The sequence below is a fragment of the Diospyros lotus genome, chromosome 10 (genome assembly GCF_014633365.1).
Source record: "Diospyros lotus cultivar Yz01 chromosome 10, ASM1463336v1, whole genome shotgun sequence".
NCBI lineage: Eukaryota > Viridiplantae > Streptophyta > Magnoliopsida > Ericales > Ebenaceae > Diospyros > Diospyros lotus.
The window spans coordinates 27736533-27755920 of NC_068347.1; the positions used below are offsets into that span (position 1 = coordinate 27736533).

Below are 19388 nucleotides of genomic sequence, written 5' to 3' on the forward strand. Positions count from 1 at the left end.
AGTCGCATACCTTTAGTCTGACATGACATTATATTTTTAGTTTAAATTAGCACGATTCACTTTTTAAAATAATAAATTGTATTACGTAAACTATTAGATAAGCGAATTAAGATAGCAATGATAGTCCAATTCAGTCCCCTCGACATTTCTATCTCTAGTAAGAATCAGACCCAATAAACTAATTTCAAGACATTTTGGGCAATTCATCAATTCTCTTGTTTACATATATATTTTATACTTAAATATGACTCATTCATCTAATTGTAGAGAAATAAATTTTGAATGTAATAATAATTAGTATAATATTTTTTAATTTTTTTATTTGTTAGTCTGAATAATCTAACTAGACTTTTTTTTTTATATGAGTGTTCAAAATAATCGTTAAATCATGAAAACCGACTGCATCACACGATTTTTTTAAAAGAACGAGTTGAGATGATTTAAGAAATTTATAAACCGTACAATTTGTAATTTAATAAAAATAATTTCAATTTTTAACTGAACTGCCTAACTATTAAGTTTTTAGTAATTAGTAGTAATTTGATTATGCTTGGTGTTTGGACTTTAATAGTTATGACATATTTTGGAAATATGTTTAAATTTACGTTTTGATTTTTAATTAAGTTGTAGTTTGTTTAAACTATTTATCAGTATAGTTTTTCTTTTTTTTTTATTGTAAAAAAGTTAATTTTAAAGTGATAAACTCAAAATATATTAAAATGATTAACCAAAAAAGCTTTAAACCCATTTTGTTAATAGATCAAATCTAATAGAAAACTTACTCGGACAAACCTTGGAAACTGCACCATATTTTATGGTGCGGTCTAATGTAGTTTATGAAAATTAAATAAGATCACGTGATTTGAAATAATAAAAAAATTATACATATAATTTGACGCATTAAAAAGAGTTTAGATCAACTCAATTATACCACAAACACATTTATTTTTTTAATTATTATATCAGAAAATAAACATATGAACTACGAGCTATTAGTCATGGAAGTTCATCGAGGTGTCCATTTACATAAGAATTTAGGCGATATACATGATTGTCCATTTCTTCTCAAAGAATCCCTTAATAGGGCCTCTTTTGATAGCGTCAATTCGCATCTTGTCAAATTTATTTATAAATTTTATGATCAAGATACCACCAAAGATTATAGAAAGAAAATTTCTTTCACATAAACATAATATTTTACAGCCAAACTGATTCAATGCTGATAATTAATCTAATAGTAATAATTAATATAATTTTTAAAATATAAAAATACTTATATTTTTATATAAAAATGTTATGTTACTCACGTCAGACAACATAACAGTTATCCGACACGAGTAATTGTGAGAGGACGAGTGTAAACCTAACCACAGACTGTACCCCTTTGTTACCCTGCGTCGAACAATACGAATAATATATCAAGACTCCATTTTTATAAAAAGCATTACTCTTTTTACTCATGTTATAATTTTAGCCTAACCAAGCAGAGAAATCCAGTCCAACTCAGAGCAGATGTCATTTTTCCATCGAATTTGATGACACGTCTGTATGTACGATAGGCACGGCCACAGACGATTACCAAACTATATAGAGCCCTTGAACAGATTAAACGGCGATCCGTCCGTCTTCGCAAATGGAAGAACGGTGACCAGTTCCTCCCCCTCGTTGCTCGTCTCCACGTCGTCTTCTCTCTCTCTTTCTCTCTCTCTGTGATTCACATGCATCTTCATGCTCGTGCGTGCACACACGCGAAAATGGAAGATTTTCCAAATCCGTCTTTTTTTCTCTCCCCTCCTTCCCACGAATTTCTCGCCACAACTGTCTTCACAACCAGCAGCAATAATAGTAATACCAACCTCCATTCCTGCACCGGCAATGTCCCCAATCCAAGACCACCTCATTTTCTTATCCAAACCGCCATTTTCTATTTCTTTCCCTACATTCCTCTCCTGCATTTGTTCGTCTTCTACAGCGGGAAGAGATCGAGGAATTTGATCGATTGGAATGGACTCGAGTGAATGAAACTTGTGATTCGCCGATCGAACAAGCTAGGGAGGCATTTTGCCAGGTTTTGGTCGAGGAAGCGGATTCCCGTCCGGTTTGTCTCTTAGAATCTTCTAAAAGTTCGTTTAATTCTCTCACTTCCTTTCTCTAATTATTTTTTATTACGTTAGCTTCTTCATTCTTCTGCCGGGTTTAGCTGTATCGCTTATGCTTTATCTACTATGTTATCCATGACAGTGTTTTACATCCAGGGAGGTTAATGTTTGTTTTGTTTGATTTGCCATTTCATTCGGCTTGAATTCATACACCCGTTATGCAGTTTTCTCCCATAGATAAAAAAATTTAAAAATTTAAATCTGGTTTGAGTTGGATTAGATCGACGTTTCCATTGCCTGGCTAATATTTCTTTGTCTTCATGTCATCTTTTCATCTAGTGTGTGTTGAAGCAATTATGCTCTCAGATGATCCTTTTCAGTACATGAAACTAACGGGATCCCCATTTAAATCTAATCACGGTATCTGGTTGAGGCTATTGCTTGCTTCTGCGCCCCCCCTCTCATGTCAAAGCCCAAGAGCAAAGACTTGTCAAATGAGGTCGTGTTCCAATTAAACGACATAACAAGCCTTAGAGGGTCGGTTAATTGAATTCTTGCTTGCTAATCATTTCTGTCTATGACCTTAGCTTTTGCAAGGCCTTTATACATAAGAGTCTACCTGTAAGTTTTTCTTGTCTTCCTCTACCTATTTTGCTAAAGACTTGTTTCATTTAATCCACTTTGCTCATAAAAGCTTCTATTGGTCTTCTTCTCACATGATAAAACTATTTCAATCATGTCTCACACATTTTTTCTTCAATGGGAGCTACCTTGATTACGAATAATCTCATTTCTAATTTTATCTTTTCGTATATAACACATCTATCCTAACATCTTCATCTTTGTTACGTTTTTATTTTGGATGTATTGTTATTTTACAACTCAACATTCTGTATGATATAACAAAGCTGGTCTTATACGTCTTTACAAAATCCTTTTTGAAAAATAAACCTGTTAATGGCCCTGTAAAAATAATTGATAGGAGTGGGCATATGTATTCACGAAAGTCATGGACTAAAATTTAGTCGCATTTACTTCCCCTGAATTTCAAGTCACATGCTCCTTTTAATTCTTCTTTTATCAGGCTACAGGAATTTAAATAATTTTTATCAGTTATGAAATTCATAATGTTTGATGTTTCTATCTTACTTTATTGTTATGGAAGTTCCAAGGCGTCCCTTGTTCAGTGTCAAAAAGAGGCACCACTACCTCTATGATCAGTTCTCATGTATTAGTGCTTGTATCATGCTCCCATGTTCGCCATTTTAACTCCTAGCAATTATATTCCAAACTTGAAGTGAAACCCAACTCAAGCTCACTAAAGAAGTTTCCTCCGATGTTCATGTGTTCTGGAACTTACCAGTCCACTAGTGAGGCCTAGGCAAAACTGTCTCTTTCCCGGGTCCTTAAAGCTCTAATAAATCAGGTTATGTTCTTTCACGGGAATAATGATGTAGGCTTGGATATTTTTGGTCTTGTTTGTTTTTGTTTGTTTTCACTGCGTCTTTACTTCAGAGATCTTGAATATTACAAGTTCTCCGATCTGAATTCCATTTACTTGACTCTCCTTGCAACAGACTGGCACAGCTGCCAACCATTCAGTCTTCTACACTGCCAAATACATCTTAACCATATGTTCAACATTTCACCAGTTCTACCCCATTCACTCCCCTCTAATCAAAATCTGCACTTTAGGCACAGGAGCCCTAATGATTTCCAATAACTCTGCCCTCATTATTAACTGATCCATGGAACAAGCTGTAAATTAGTCTTAAGTAAAATGTTTTTCTTTTCTTTTCTTTCTTTCCTTGACTGTATGCATGTGTGCTTTCTTTTTTCATCTTTCTCTATCTTATAACTAATAGCCAAGCTGTCATCTCACCATGTGGGGTCGGCTAAAATCTGACAGTTTTTCCTGTGGTCCTAACTTGAATCTACTTAATCACCTTGATGAACCTGAATGTCATCTTTGAGGTGACAGTCAATAGACCCACATTTTGTGTAGTTCTCTTTAGTTTTTTTATTCTTTTCTCCAACTTCTCATCCTTACAACTCTACTGTTTAATGACTATGAACATTTTTTGCTGCATGGTGAATTTTGAATGGATTCTCTCAGTTGTTTTAATTCACAAGCATGCATTTCTTCTTATTGATTATGGTCCAGACAAAAAACAAGACAATGGAATAACAGTAGCGTGTTTTCTCGTCTAGTGCAGATGAGCTACATGTCATCAGAAGGAACATGCGAACATAAGAAAATAGATCTGACTGCCGAAAGTATTACCAAATCAACCTCTAGCCAACCAGATGATCCTAAACAAGAGCAAACAACAAAACCCGCTGTCAATTTAAATCGTAATTTGCCATGCGGACCTGAACATATGGATCAAATTCCCAAAAGTTATGCGAATTCAGATGGCAATCCATGCCCAGTTCCAACTCCAAGGATGCCCATCACTGACAGTAACTCAACTTCCAAACAGGACCTAGTTGAAAAGGCTGCCAATTCTGCAACTAACCCAAATATGTTTCCGAATTCTGAACTCCCAATAGCAAGACCAAAAGGAGCAGCAGCAGCTACTCTATCAAGTGTGACAGCAAGTGACCCTAAAGGTATTCCACCAGTCAGCAATTTTGACAGAGGGACTGGCAATGCCACACGTAGTGACAGCACAGAGAGCTCCAGTGGACACCTTAGGCCCCACACTGGTGGTGATGGTCATTGGGATGCAATTAACTTGGCTTCTTCCAGAGATCCCCCTCTTGGTCTCAGCCACTTTAGGCTCCTAAAACGGCTTGGATATGGAGATATAGGAAGTGTCTACCTTGTTGAGCTCAGAGGAACCAATACCTACTTCGCCATGAAAGTCATGGACAAGGGGTCTCTTGCCAGTAGAAACAAGCTTCTTCGAGCTCAAACAGAGAGGGAGATTCTTGGTCTTCTTGATCACCCATTTCTGCCTACTTTGTATTCATATTTTGAGACTGACAAGTTCTATTGCTTGGTCATGGAGTTCTGTAGTGGAGGTAATCTTCACACTCTTCGTCAAAAGCAACCAAACAAGTATTTTACAGAGGAAGCTGCTAGGTTGGTATCTATCCCTTTAATTTTATGTACATTTTGCTTCTTCAATTATATATTATTCAAAATTCACCTTTAGCTGCATTATTATGGCAATATGGGATTTTATCTGCTTAATAACTTTATTTATTAGTATCTGTATTTTTCAGTACTGAAAATTGCCATATGTGGAGCCTGCTTAAATGATAAGTGGTTGTAATAGACCGGTAGCATTTTAGATCCTCTGACATTCTTGACGTCTCTATTTGTGCTTATAAGTCAAGGGTTTTAAGTTTCACCCCTGCCCTTTCTTTTTCTCCTCTCTCCAAGTATGCTTAAAAGGGTATTCATTAATTAAAGATTAGTAAAGCTGGTTTCTTAATTACTTGTTGAGAGGGCACTCGTGCATTATAATGGTCTGCCAAATTTCGTGGTTCTAGTTTTGCTTGGGGAAAGAGAAATAAGATTTTGAGTTAATAAAGTGACAACTTTTGGGATGTTAATCGGTTCTTTTCAGGGTAGCAACTTTGGTATCGCATTGCTCATTATGTATTTGAAAAAGTTTTTATTTAATTCCTATGATAGTGAGTGTATCAATCTCCGTCTTAATTTGACAAAGGAGTTTATTTGTGTTCTTAGCTTCCTCATATCTTCTGCAATTAATACCAATCATGCTCAATTTATGAAGTTGAATAAAGAGTTATCTATTCTTCTACTTTTGCCCCTGTTGAATTGCTAATAAAGCCATTCCTTAGTTGTGGATCAGTGATCTGTAAAAGCATTTATGTCAGCAAGACCAATTCAAGACAGAAATTGTTGGTGTCTTATGGAAAAATATTTTCTGTTTTGTAACTTCTTTTTTTTTCCCATAACCTCTCTAAACAACAGCACATATTTTCTAATGCTAGCAAAAAGAAATATTTAAAATGCTTTACTGCTTTGTTAATTTTGTCATCAGTATGTTTTGGTAAGTTACTCTATGTTATTGATATGCCTGTGATCTTATTCGACCGAAGTTACTTACGTCTAGTTTTCTGTAGTATATATATATGTTCTTTAAATCATATTGAGACTGGAACTGGCACCCAAGTGCCCTCCATCTGTTGGCAATACCCATAGATCCTTCAACAACATTAGAACCAAATAATTCAAAAGGAATAAAAAAAATAGTAATTAAACAAATAAGATTAGATAACTGAAGAAACAAGAAACAGTTCTATGCATTGGCATTTGCGCCATTTTAGTTTAGACATCGAACATGCCGTGAATATTTTGCGGTAATCATGCCTGGCTATTCCCCTACTTTGTTGGTTTGGTATTTATGCAGCAGAATCTGCTTTTGCCAAGTATAAGAGCTTCCCGAATTGCATGACAGGATTCTTTTAGAAGCTTCACTTATATGTATGGTTGAAATTTTTATGTATGATCTTGGAGGTTTATGGATCTTAACTGGATTTGATTTGTAATTCAAATCCTACCCCTTTCTTGTAAGTAGATAGTGTTGACATGATACAATTTGTCTTCCATTTAATTCACCAGATTTTATGCATCAGAGGTGCTGTTGGCACTGGAGTATCTGCACATGCTGGGAATTGTGTACAGGGATCTGAAGCCAGAAAATGTGCTAGTAAGAGATCAAGGTCATATCATGCTATCTGATTTTGATCTCTCACTTCGCTGCTCTGTTTGCCCAACACTTGTCAAGTCCTCATCGGTACTTGTAGGCAATGGCGGTGGTGGCATTTTGGATGAGGAGAATACAGTCTATGGTTGCACCCAACCCTCAACTTTTCTCCCGCGCATCCTACCTTCAAAGAAGAACCGCAAATCAAAGTCAGATTTTGGCCTCCTAGGTGGGGGATCTCTCCCGGAACTAATGGCAGAGCCCACCAACGTGAGGTCAATGTCGTTTGTTGGGACCCACGAATACCTGGCCCCGGAGATCATACGTGGAGAGGGTCATGGCAGTGCAGTGGACTGGTGGACGTTTGGCATTTTCCTGTACGAGCTATTGCATGGGACAACCCCTTTCAAAGGGGCAGGAAACCGCGCCACACTTTTTAACGTTGTAGGCCAGCCGTTGAGGTTCCCCGAGAGTCCGCAGGCGAGTTCTACAGCTCGTGATCTTATAAAGGGGCTCTTGGTAAAGGAGCCCCAGAAGCGAATCGCGTACAAGCGGGGCGCGACAGAAATAAAACAACACCCTTTCTTTGAGGGTGTGAACTGGGCTTTGGTGAGGAGTGCCATGCCTCCCCACATACCAGATCCTGTAGACTTTGGGCGTTTTGCTAGTAAAGAGACGGGCCAAGGCGACAAGAAAATGACGGACATTGGAGCTGCTAATAATGCTCATGTAAACCAAAATAGTTCTGATGATTCTTCGTATGTTGATTTTGAGTACTTTTAGGAAATTTGACCATATTGATGATGATAATGTATATTTTTCCAAGTGAAATATATGTCACACAAAGAGCAAAATCACATATCAACATGATTGTGATTTTGCTGTGTCTGTACTGAAGAAAGCTTTTTATACGTTACTTTTTGCAGGGTGTTTTCACTTCATTTTCTCTTCTCCTTTTTTCTGTCCGTATAATTTCATGTAAGACGTGGCTTTTGTCCTTCTCTTTGTAGTTGAGGTTTGACTTCCACAAAGTCACACTGCCTTCCCTTCAATTCTGACTATATATTTCTTGTTTAGTGTTATATCTGCCATTTTTTAAAATATGTATGAAACATACTTATCTTTAATATATATACTAAATTCCTTATTTTTCAAAAATTAATGCTTAGAAGAAGATCATTTTATGAATAATCTTATTTTTTTTCGTTACAAATAGAGTTTTCACAATTTAAATGAGTGATATTTCAATTATAAAGCAATCACTAATCATTCAAGATTATTCCAATCAAAACTTAATAAAATAATAACTCAAAAAATTTAAACTACCAATATCTGCTTAGACAAAATAATAATAATAATAATAATAATAATAATAATAATATTATTATTATTATTATTATTATAATTATTATTATACAAGTCCACTCATAAGCTGACCCCTTTCTTTGGCTTTAGGCAAATTTGCAAAAATAGGACGGCCGGTAAAGAATTTTGCAAAAATAGGACTCTTAAATTTTTTTTACAAAATTATGACTTTTGAGAGTTAAATTGACTAAAATATCCCTAATTTAAATCAGCCTACGATCCCCTTCGTCTTCTTCTTTTTCAATAAATCTTTTTCCTTCTTTCTCTATTACTCTATATATATAAGGTACATATATATATATCCATCTATCATTCTTTTGTTCTTTTACCATTATTTGTAACCTAAATATATGTGTATATATTGTTTATGATTCAAGAGACGTGAGTCTCTCTCATTCTCTCTCCATTATGTATTATATATTATACATGTACTGTGTGTATTTGCGTTGATGGGTGAGGAAAAGAGACAAATGGTGGCCATGTACAAGAAAATGAGAAAAACGATTGCAGTAGGGCCATGGCATCGTTGATTACGGTCGTGACTGATATATTCACTGCGACTGTTTTAGTTTCTTGTCGTGGTCATGACAGATATCTTCAACAGATAAGTGTTAAGGATATCTGATATTTGTTAAATATATCTGTTAAGGTTATTGGTAACATATACCGATATCGGTAACGGATATCGGTTAACAGATATCGGTAACGGATATCAGTATCTGTTAATCGATATTCTTAACAGATATCTTTAACAAATATCAGATATTTTTAAATTACCTGTAATGGCTTTGAAAGCGAAGACCGACGAAGAAGTAGTAACCTTATATGCTTAGAATAAAGGACGGGCGAGAGAGATGTTTTGATCGACGGAGCGATTGGGGATGTGCGTACGAGAGGAAGAAGATGAAGGGATCGTAAGCTTATTTAAATCGGGGGCATTTTAATTCATTCAACTTTTAAAAGTCCTAGTTTTTCAAAAAAAAAAATTAAGAGTCCAATTTTTACGAAATTCTTCGCTGGCAGTCCTATTTTTGCAAATTTCCCTTGGCTTTATCGTCCACTCTCGGCCAGGCTCTGTCGTCTTCGTTTTCTGGAATTCCGAGGGAGGCAGTCGCTCAGAAATGGCTTTCGAGAGAATAAAGGTTGCCAACCCCATCGTTGAAATGGACGGTAAGTTTCGACGAAGTTTTCTCTTCGTGAACGAGGCATAATTCTTCCTGTTTACGCTTCAAATGTTCCCCGATTCGATAGGGCGAAACCAGAGAGTTCTGGTTACTTATGAATAGTTACTGATGAATCAATCGCCAATTGGATGTTGATATCGCGCCTTTCCTTTCCCGTGTACTTTTGTGTTATCTCTCAGTCGTTTAAGGCTGTGATCGATTGAGAGATCATGAATTTCTAGAAGGAAGTGAGAACTGAGAAGTGTTTTTGTTTGGTCAAACTTCGCATTCGACATAAATGGCCGGATAAATTGAGTATTTTGATATTTTTCTTTTTGAATTTGTTTTTGGTGAATGAAGTACAGTTATATTAGATTTTGTCAAAACTACAAGTTCCCATCTGGACAACTTACATTCAGAGTTGAGCCTTAGGGCAGCATCTGAATATATCTGAAGTGGTAGTTCTCTGAAACTTTCTACGATTTGTCAAATCAAGCATAATTATGGCAATAATGAGAAACAGTTAATATTGTTTGTAATAAAGTGAGGCATGAGAGATAAGGAGGGAATGATACCAGACCGAACCAACCAAACAATTTAATTAGTGATGGTTTAAAAACACAAAGACTTGTGATCTCGAATTTACTTACATATCTCTAGGTAGTAGTCTCCTTGCCAAATCAACACTCTTAACTGGTCATCATCCCGTGCTTGAACCAAAGCTCTTTCAAGACTACCACTATTCAAATGAGTAACCCACATGAACTCTGAACATAATCCTCAATCACCAAGTACTTGTAAGGAATAAAAGATATAAAATGCTTGAATTAAATCTTGAGGCTTAGAGGTGCATGAATGCTTCTTAAAGATAGTTGAAACCTCTCCCATGGGAGCAATAAAGTATTAATGGTAGCACTATCTCCTGAATTCAATTAAGCCCACAATGTGTGAACATTATGAGAAATGTTTTGTCTATTTGAACCAATGTAATCACCTCCTACTAATGTCTCAAAGGTTACAAAGAAATTGCACAGTACTAGAGAAGGCTTAAATTTATGAATATGCCTTGAAAGACAACTATGGTCACTTTCTAGTCTTTCAAAGGTAAAGCAAAAGCCAAATGACTTTTTCAAGATACATGGGTTTAGAAGTTTAAGAAATGTATCTTCATGAGTAAGGAATGAATTCATTTCTCAGAAATTGACAAGTCATTTGAATTGGAATTTGAAACACATACCAACTGTAATTTGATTATTCTGTGCTCTGTATGTGATATCTCAAATACTTGATGTCCTCCCCATATATAGACAAAAGAGTTTAAAACCTTTTGGGCTTTCAAATTGGCAAAAAGAAGTTGGTAGAAAGTTGAATGGGAAAATAAGCTTCATTCAGTACTTCATAAGACCTTTATCTTACAACAGCTGTTGGAAGTTGTCTTTCTAATGGTTTATGATGAACATCCGAAGTACACTTCAATAGTTAGGTTTTTAAACCTCGAGGACTTGTGTGTCCATGGGAACATGCATGTTTGTTGCTTGGACAAAGTAGAATGACATTAAGATTTAAAAAGTTGAGTGAAATATAGATTATAAAAAAAAAATAGTTCTGATTTATGTTTATTTGTTCTTCTTCTTTTGAATTTTAATCTTAGGTATTTTAAGTATCAAAATATTCAACTGGTTCATGAATAGAGTTATTCAACATAGATGTTATCGTTTTTTCTTCATATTTCTGCAATACACAGGATATGAAGAATAATTTCTTAATATTTTGATATAATAAAATACAAATGTATAATGTAACAAAATGGAGTAAGAAACTATTTTCATGAATGCTTATAAACTATATATTTATTCATTGACATGCTCAGGCCCTGTCATGTCCTAATTTTTTTAAAAATTGATCGTATTGGTTTGTTTCTGCAGTTTCGTGTCTTTATCCTGCATTCCTGTTGGTGCTTCCTAATGTTACCTCTCCTAACCAAAGATACTTGTCAGAACTAAAGTGCTTTCTTAAGAAAGCATGAAGAAAATTGCATTACAGTGCCATCAAAATGCAATCCTTGACTTCCTGTGGCATAAATGCCTACTGTATTTACATGTCTAGGGATTTGGTTTTTACCAAAGATGCATTATCTTTCCTCTTTCTACAACACAATTGCACTAACATAGGCACATGCATATGCACTGGGTTTTTCTTCTGCACTCCTGACTGAGTCATTGATGCACGTTATGTAGGAGATGAGATGACTCGAGTTTTCTGGAAATCAATCAAGGATAAGGTAATTATGTTTTCACTAAATAAAACAATGTGTTTTCTTTTCTTCCAGGGCTGTCACTTCATTTGTCTTAAATACTTCCAACAGTTTTTATTGCAAAATATTCTGCAGCTTATATTCCCCTTTCTGGAGTTAGATATAAAGTACTTTGACCTTGGTCTCCCCAATCGTGATGCTACCAATGATAAAGTTACGGTTGAAAGTGCTGAAGCTACTCTCAAGTATGTGTAGTCATTTTCATGTGGACATTTAATTGTACTTTTGGTGCTAAAAAATAGAAGGCTTGGTCAAGTGTTTCTTGCTTTTGTGTTTTCCTTATTCTAATGGGTTCTATCAGCATGGACATAAGTTAAAATACGGAAATCAACATGAATGATGAAAAGCTTTAGATTATTACTTGATTGAAAAATTTTCTAATGGCAATTAGCTTATGTTTAAAAATTGAGGTTGGTGTAACATTAAAAGTTTAAGCTACCAAGTGCAATGAGAATGTTACAGTGGATGTGGAGGCAGACAATAAAAGATGAAATAAGAAATGGGACCATAAATGATAAGATTGGAATGGGGCCTATTGAAGATAAGAGGCTAGAGTCATGAAAAAAGATGGTTTGGATATTTAAAAAGGAGACCCATAAAAGCATCTGTGAAGCAAGTCGATGAATGGAAGAAATTTGTAGCAAAAGAGAGAGAGGAAGACCAAGAAAACTTGGTGGGTGTCAAGGCTCGGGGACAAGACTTTGTAGAACAGAAATTTAGAAAGATCGAGAGGGAGAGATAAATATAGAATTGGGAGGGAAAATGAGAGAATTGAGAGGGAAAAGAGAGAGTTTAAGAGGGAAAGATCTTCTCATTCAACATAGAAGTCCCATCCTCCTACATTCAGCCTTATATAGGCCCTTCCCGCAGTTCAGATTGTAACCATGGGGAAAGTTCTAGTTCCCGCTACACAAGTGGCCCATGTGGGCTACGGTTATTACAACAGACAATTGCAAAAAAAATTACAATACTGCCACTGGGACATAACAGTGGGAAACCGTTTTACATGACATAGGATATTATGGGCTTACAGAGAATATGGCCTAGGATAGAGATGTATGGAGGTCTAGAATTCATGTAGCTGAACCCACCTTGTGGGATTAAGACTTGTGATTCTGTTGTTGTATCAACAATTCCAAACTGTTAGGATTTTTTTAGAACTTAAGGGTTTATAACTGTTTCAATAAAGCATTAACCCCGCTCTTTGGGTTTGGCTGCATGTATTCTATTCGACAAGAGAATGGAGTAGATATTGTAAATATGCTGCTAAGCATGTTCAATATGGCATCTAGGTTTGACCTGTTAATACCTGTTCAAGTATTTTCATGATATGTTGTTGTATGCTTCAATGCTATTTTCTCTTTTGAGCATTTTATTTAATATGGTATACACAACCATGCTTGAAAAGTATTTGGTATTGGACAAGAGAAATGGAGTAGATATTGTAATTCTGCTAAGTCATGTGCAATATGGCATGTAGATTTGACATGTTAATACCCGTTCAAGTATTTCCATTTTATGTTGTTCTGTGCTTCAATGCTATTTTGTCTTTTGAGCATTTTTTTAATATTGTATACACAACTATGCTTGAAAAAGTATTTGGCATTTGACTAATTACTCTTTTATCTTTTCTTTTTGTGGCATTAGTTTGCACCTGTATGTGCCTCTTCATTATAGTACCTAGTGGGCCCATCAGTTTGCCATTTGTTGCGTAGGCTGTTCTCTCACATTTACCACTCGACCATTTCTTTGTTTTTCCTTTTCATCTAATCCCTTCATTTATTCATTTGTTTATCTTAGGTACAACGTAGCAATTAAGTGTGCAACTATAACTCCAGGTATAAATTCTTCTGTTGCCAATAATGTATTTCTTTTTATTGGTGACGTTGAACTACTTGGTTTGCCTCTTAAGTTGTTTTAGTTGTATTTTCCTACTTGGGCAAAGTATTTTTAACATTAACTTTGATGATTGGCAGATGAAGGTCGTGTCAAGGAGTTCAACTTGAAACACATGTGGAAGAGTCCAAATGGGACAATTAGAAACATTCTAAATGGTCTATGAACTTTCTGTAACTTTCTCTTATGATTACTATTTTTTGTGTTTGTCTTGGTCACCATTTGTGGACTTGTTTGTAATGAGCATAATAATATGTATCTTCACTTGGTATAGGCACGGTGTTTAGAGAGCCAATTATCTGCTGGAATGTCCCTCGGCTTGTCCCAGGTTTTTATCCATTTCTTCCCTATCCTGTCCTATTCTGCTGGGGGTATCGTTGTTGCTATAATGCATACAATGAGCATACAGATTTGCAATCATGTCAGGCTGGACGAAGCCAATATGCATTGGGAGGCATGCTTTTGGTGATCAGTATCGAGCAACAGATATCGTTATTAAAGGACCTGGAAAACTGAAAATGGTGTTTGGTATTTTGCTTGTTCCCTCCTGAGAGCTTTAAGAAAACTGATCCATTTTAAACTGTTGCATGTAAAGTGGTGTTCCCTGTGATTTTATTGCCAGTATCACTAAAAATTAATTGTTTAAAATGGCTTCTAACAATTATCTGCAGTACCAGATGGACAAGAAGAGAAAACAGAGTTGGAGGTTTTTAACTTTGCTGGCAATGGAGGAATAGCTCTCTCAATGTACAACACCAATGAGGTCTTGATTTAGCTAGTGCTTTACTTACATGCAAACTAACTGGTATCTACCTTGAGAAGAATTAAGCAATATCAGCCATTAATTTTTTTATTAATTCATTGAGCTGGGATTACAGTCAATTCATGCTTTTGCTGAGGCTTCAATGAACACTGCTTATCTGAAACGGTGGCCACTTTATCTTAGCACAAAAAATACCATTCTTAAGAATTATGATGGAAGGTAACACGCTGTTAGCTTTTCTTTTAGTTGTTTGTTTTTCCCTTTCCCTTCTAATTTTGGTAGTGAATGAAGCCTGTTGGTTATAGTCTGAGCTCCTCCCCATACCCCACCCAGCTGCCCCTTTCCCAGGAAAAACATGCCATCAGCTGTGGCCCCTGTATTATACAACGGATTAATGGCATGTACATCTCTTGTGTAAATTATGTTAGCCTCAAATTTCTGGGATAACCCCATCCCAAGAAAGAAAGTGCCACCAGTTTTAGCTCCCCATAATATGCAACCGATCATGGAACTTTTGGAATATTACACTGACCTCCTTTTTCTGGGGTGACAGGAAATTTGATTTATTCTAATTTTGATATTAGAAATTTTATTTTCCTAACTTTTAATACTATCTGGTGTAATGAATAAAATTGTATGTCTCTCTCTCTCAGGTCTCCCTCTCCCTCTGAACTTAAACTTCTCCAGAGTTCTCTCCCTGATTTTCTTCTCCAATTTTCTACAATCCTTCTGCCATCCCACATCACGGGCAGTCAGATACTTTCAGCCCTTTGTGTTAATTGTATTTTTCCATAGGGACGAAGGCTTACTTGAATATAATGCATTCTGCAGCATGTATTATTCTCTCTCTCCTCCACTAAACGTTCAGACCCAATCAACCAAAATTGCCATCATCTATAGAATCTCCATTACCACCCAAAAATAGCACTTCTAAATTCTTAAGGTCCTGTGTTTATTTGCCAATTTTCACAGCGCAGTCTGATATTTTTCAGGCCCATGTGTTAATTTTATTTTACAGTAGGAAAGGCTTATTTGAATATAATGTTTTTTGCAGCATGTTTAATGGTCTCTCTCATCTACTAACCATTCTTTCCCAATCAACCAAAAGCACCATCGCCTATAGTATCTTCATTACCAGCCAAAATACTTCCAAATTCATAACGTGCTGCGTTTATTTGCCAATCCAAATAAAATATACAAGGAGGACTGAAAAGCAATTCATATAGAAACCCAAAAGGAAAAAAAAATTATGGATATTATATACAACTGTAATATGTAAGCCAACCAGCAAAACTACCTGGCCAATTGCCTCAACCTACTCTTAGCTCCCCTTCCTTCACCCTTGACCACATCAAATGCTTCTCTTTCACTTAAGCTATCCATGGCCCCACAATGCAGATAGTAACACCTAATACAACCTCTTTGTCCTCCTTTTTCTTCATCATCCTTCTACCACCAGTTTTGCAGTCCAACACCAACAAGCCAACATTTTAGCATTGATGGAGGCATCAGGCAGGTGCTCTGGACTCTGTCTCCATCAATAGCAAGCCAACATTTATGCATTGCAACTAGCAATAGTTATTTGCATCATTTTCAATGTTACTGGTATCCGTTGCAAGCTGTTAATAGGTTTAGGGATTGAAGTTGAATACCCACTATAGTTGGAGAGAGTATCACTCCTAACCAGATATCTGTTTCTGTAGTGTTATACCAAAATAGGTGCAGTTCTAAATGGGTTTGACTTTGTATGTACTTGATATCTATTCCTCTCTCCAGCACTCAGTGCACACACTCTCGCACAATTTTTTAACAATGCTTGAGCAAGACCACATCCAGACACTCTAGTGAAGGCATTGTTTTTACCAAGGAAAAGAAAAATTGCCTTGGAAGGCACATTAACATCGCCATATTAAATTTAAAGCTCATATAAAACTCCCCCAACCCTTGCAAAGTGGTGCACTAGGGATGGCCTTTTCATATAGAAGTAGCTGTGCAATTTTGAGCTTTTAGTATGCTGACATGTTCTTTCCATTGTTGCCTTAATGGTCCTTTAGTAATTTGGGCAAAGTGACTTCTAACCAAAAAGGACTGTGTATTTTAGAAACCAAAGGCAAGGTTTTTGTGACTGTAAAACTCCAGGGAAAGTTGGAATAATTTATCACATCTGTTTCTATATTCATATTCCGCCATCCATGGAACTGTGTTTTCTGTTCTAGTTTTAGTTCTGTTTTCTGATTCTTGTTTTCCTAAAGATTCAAGGACATTTTTCAAGAAGTTTATGATAATACATGGAGATCCAAGTTTGAGGCTGCAGGGATATGGTGAGCTACAATCCTGCAATCAATCTGGTTTATGCTAATGGAGCTGTTTCTGAATGAGTTATTTTCTCAATAATGGAAGGTATGAACATCGTCTTATTGATGATATGGTTGCTTATGCTCTTAAGAGCGAAGGAGGTTACGTGTGGGCATGCAAGAACTATGATGGAGATGTTCAAAGTGATTTTCTAGCCCAAGGTATGTTCAAACTTAGGTGTTTATTGTTTTGCAACCTATGGATATCAGTGTATTCTACTGCTGTTCGAGTAATTTAATATGAATTGACAGTTGAGGAAGCTTATAGCTCAGGCAATGGTCAGTTCAGATAGTTCTTGCTTTATTAAATTTCTGACAGATTTCTGTTTCCACTGTGTCGCAGGTTTTGGTTCTCTTGGTTTAATGACATCGGTGCTGGTATATCTGCTGTGCCAATTTATGCATTTCTTTTCAGATGCATTCTCTTTTTATGTGCTCCCTCATTAAGGTTGAAAATACGGATGGGTCCAGGTATGCCCAGATGGAAAGACCATTGAAGCCGAGGCAGCCCATGGCACCGTCACTCGCCATTACCGCGTTCATCAAAAAGGAGGAGAAACGAGCACCAACAGCATAGCATCGATTTTTGCCTGGTCTCGAGGCCTTGCACACAGGTGCTTTAATGTCATCGACTGTATTCATAGCTTGGCTGCTTCCACAAGTATATGCTATTTCAGATACCCTTTCACTAATAGGTGAAAAATGCCGATTTGATGCTAATAGGGCACGCTTAGACGACAACCAGAGACTGCTGGATTTTACTCGAAAACTGGAAGCAGCCTGCATTGCAAGCGTTGAATCCGGAAAGATGACGAAGGATCTTGCACTTCTTGTCCATGGACCCAAGTACTGATCAACAGGGTGTTTCCTGCTAGCGTAAACTGGTTGTTTTGTTTGAATGTTGATAGTAATTGTCCATGTATTGATGCAGGGTTACCAGGGCTCATTACTTGAACACTGAAGAGTTCATAGATGCTGTGGCTGAGGAGCTGAAAGCTAGGTTATCTCAGCAAGCCAAGCTGTAAACTACTCCCATTTGCAGTGGATTCAAGTAGGGCAGAAAGAATAAATTTGTTCAATACATTTACAAGTGCATTTATCTTTGGCTAAGTGTTATTGTAGTTTGGGGATGAAACCCGTCATATTTAAGTGTCCATGAATATACTTTGTATTAGAAGTGGAACATTAATAAATCCATTTGAATATAATACTATGCCATGCTTCGTGTATCAGTTTTTTTTTTTATCTTTCCATTCTTAGTAATAAATTGTAAATCAATGTAAAGGGAATGAATCTTGCTTAATTCTCGTGTTGTCCCTGAGATGAGATAAGACTTTGTAGGATCAATTTGTTATTTTTTTGGATTACGTTTTATTATTGGCGTTCTCAGCCACCTTACTTTTAGAGTTATACTAAAAAAAGGTAAATCGCAGAATGTGCTCGAGTGATCATGGTGGTAGGCCTTGGCACTATTGATGCCACTCTCAAGGTCCTCTCTTAGAAGAAAACATTTTACTTTTCCCAATAATTGAACTCACACTGAGAGCTCCCAAACAAACTTTCAATATGCACTTTTGCTAGTCGACTATGCTCCGGGGGCATTGATTTGCTATTCTTTTGTTCATATTGTATACAATCAATTCTGATAACTATGAATAATATTTTATGGATTATGAATAGTGTCAACATTAGTCCCTTTACACTTAAGTTCCACATAAGCATAAATGCGTGCTATGTAAATCTCATGCTAAGTATGATATTCATATTCTTGATTACTATTCTAAGTTTAACTTCAATTTACTTATCACTTCCTTGGGAGCATTTTTATTTTCAATCTTTTGTTGAATCCTTTTTGAAAAATAAGAGTTTAATAAGTGAAATTGTTAAAAAGTGATAACAATTCTTAATATATAGGAATTAGAATTATTGCAAATATTTCTTATCTCTCGTGAATTTTTAGAGAAGATTTCAAATGTCAATTTATGCTTTTTTGTACTGACGCATGAGACTCTCCATCAAGTTTCCCAAGTCTCTCATAGTCCCTCCACCTAAGAGGGTCTCCTTTACTCTTTGTGGCTTTCTGGTTTATTTAGGCCTTTATATTTCATTTTAACTTTTAGGTTTCTTCCTCGTGGGTTTTGTAAATGGGCTTTTTGCTTGTGTCGCCGCTAGTATTCATATCAATAAAGTTTTTATATCATGTATCTTAATAATAATATAAGATAAAAAATATATATATTATTTTTAAATCATGTATATTTATTAACTTTTTTTAAAAAAATAAATATTTTTATCTATTGATTTTATCATAATAAGTGTATTTGCTTGATACCAACTAATAAAATATATTTAAGTGTATCTTGTTTATAGATAATATGTATTATTTTTAATTTTAAAATAGTTTTATTGGTTAATCAAATATTACAAAACATGATCAACCATTTAAGTGAACTGTAGGGAAATGGATAGTATTACTTTTATTAAAATATTTGTTTTAAACAAATTCTAGAAAATTTATGGTTTTGATTGTTTCATCGAATATTATGAGAATCAAAATTGGGTATTTATTGAAAATGTGAGAAATTCAGAGTTTAGTGTATGATCGAAATTAGAATAGATTTGTCTTTTTATAAAATAAAATAAATATATATTTGTTAACTTTAAGTGTACAATCAAAGACTTTTGATAATAACAAAAATAATTTTTTGTTTAAATAAAAGGACTCTTAAAATGTTATCAAATTTTTCTT

The 19388-nt window shown here is 35.6% G+C and overlaps 2 protein-coding genes across 3 annotated transcripts; both read left to right on the top strand.

Annotated features, from left to right (window-relative positions):
- The first annotated feature begins 1616 nt into the window (after positions 1-1616).
- LOC127811640 (serine/threonine-protein kinase RHS3) lies at positions 1617-7800 on the top strand. Of its 2 annotated transcripts, none has more exons than XM_052351668.1 (3): positions 1617-2123; positions 4316-5187; positions 6700-7800. In XM_052351668.1, exons 2-3 carry the CDS (start codon positions 4316-4318, stop codon positions 7565-7567), a joined length of 1740 nt encoding a protein of 579 aa, XP_052207628.1. In that variant the 5' UTR covers positions 1617-2123; the 3' UTR covers positions 7568-7800. The 2 variants fall into 2 exon arrangements, with proteins under 2 accessions (XP_052207628.1, XP_052207629.1); XM_052351669.1 differs by having other exon boundaries at positions 1617-2098.
- Positions 7801-9181: 1381 nt separating this feature from the next.
- LOC127811641 (isocitrate dehydrogenase [NADP]-like) lies at positions 9182-17847 on the top strand. The gene is made up of 15 exons (XM_052351671.1): positions 9182-9319; positions 11550-11593; positions 11702-11811; positions 13427-13464; positions 13603-13680; positions 13797-13850; positions 13949-14050; positions 14194-14285; positions 14401-14504; positions 16538-16606; positions 16686-16801; positions 16983-17017; positions 17111-17253; positions 17363-17485; positions 17571-17847. Exons 1-15 carry the CDS (start codon positions 9271-9273, stop codon positions 17662-17664), a joined length of 1251 nt encoding a protein of 416 aa, XP_052207631.1. The 5' UTR covers positions 9182-9270; the 3' UTR covers positions 17665-17847.
- Positions 17848-19388: the final 1541 nt, after the last annotated feature.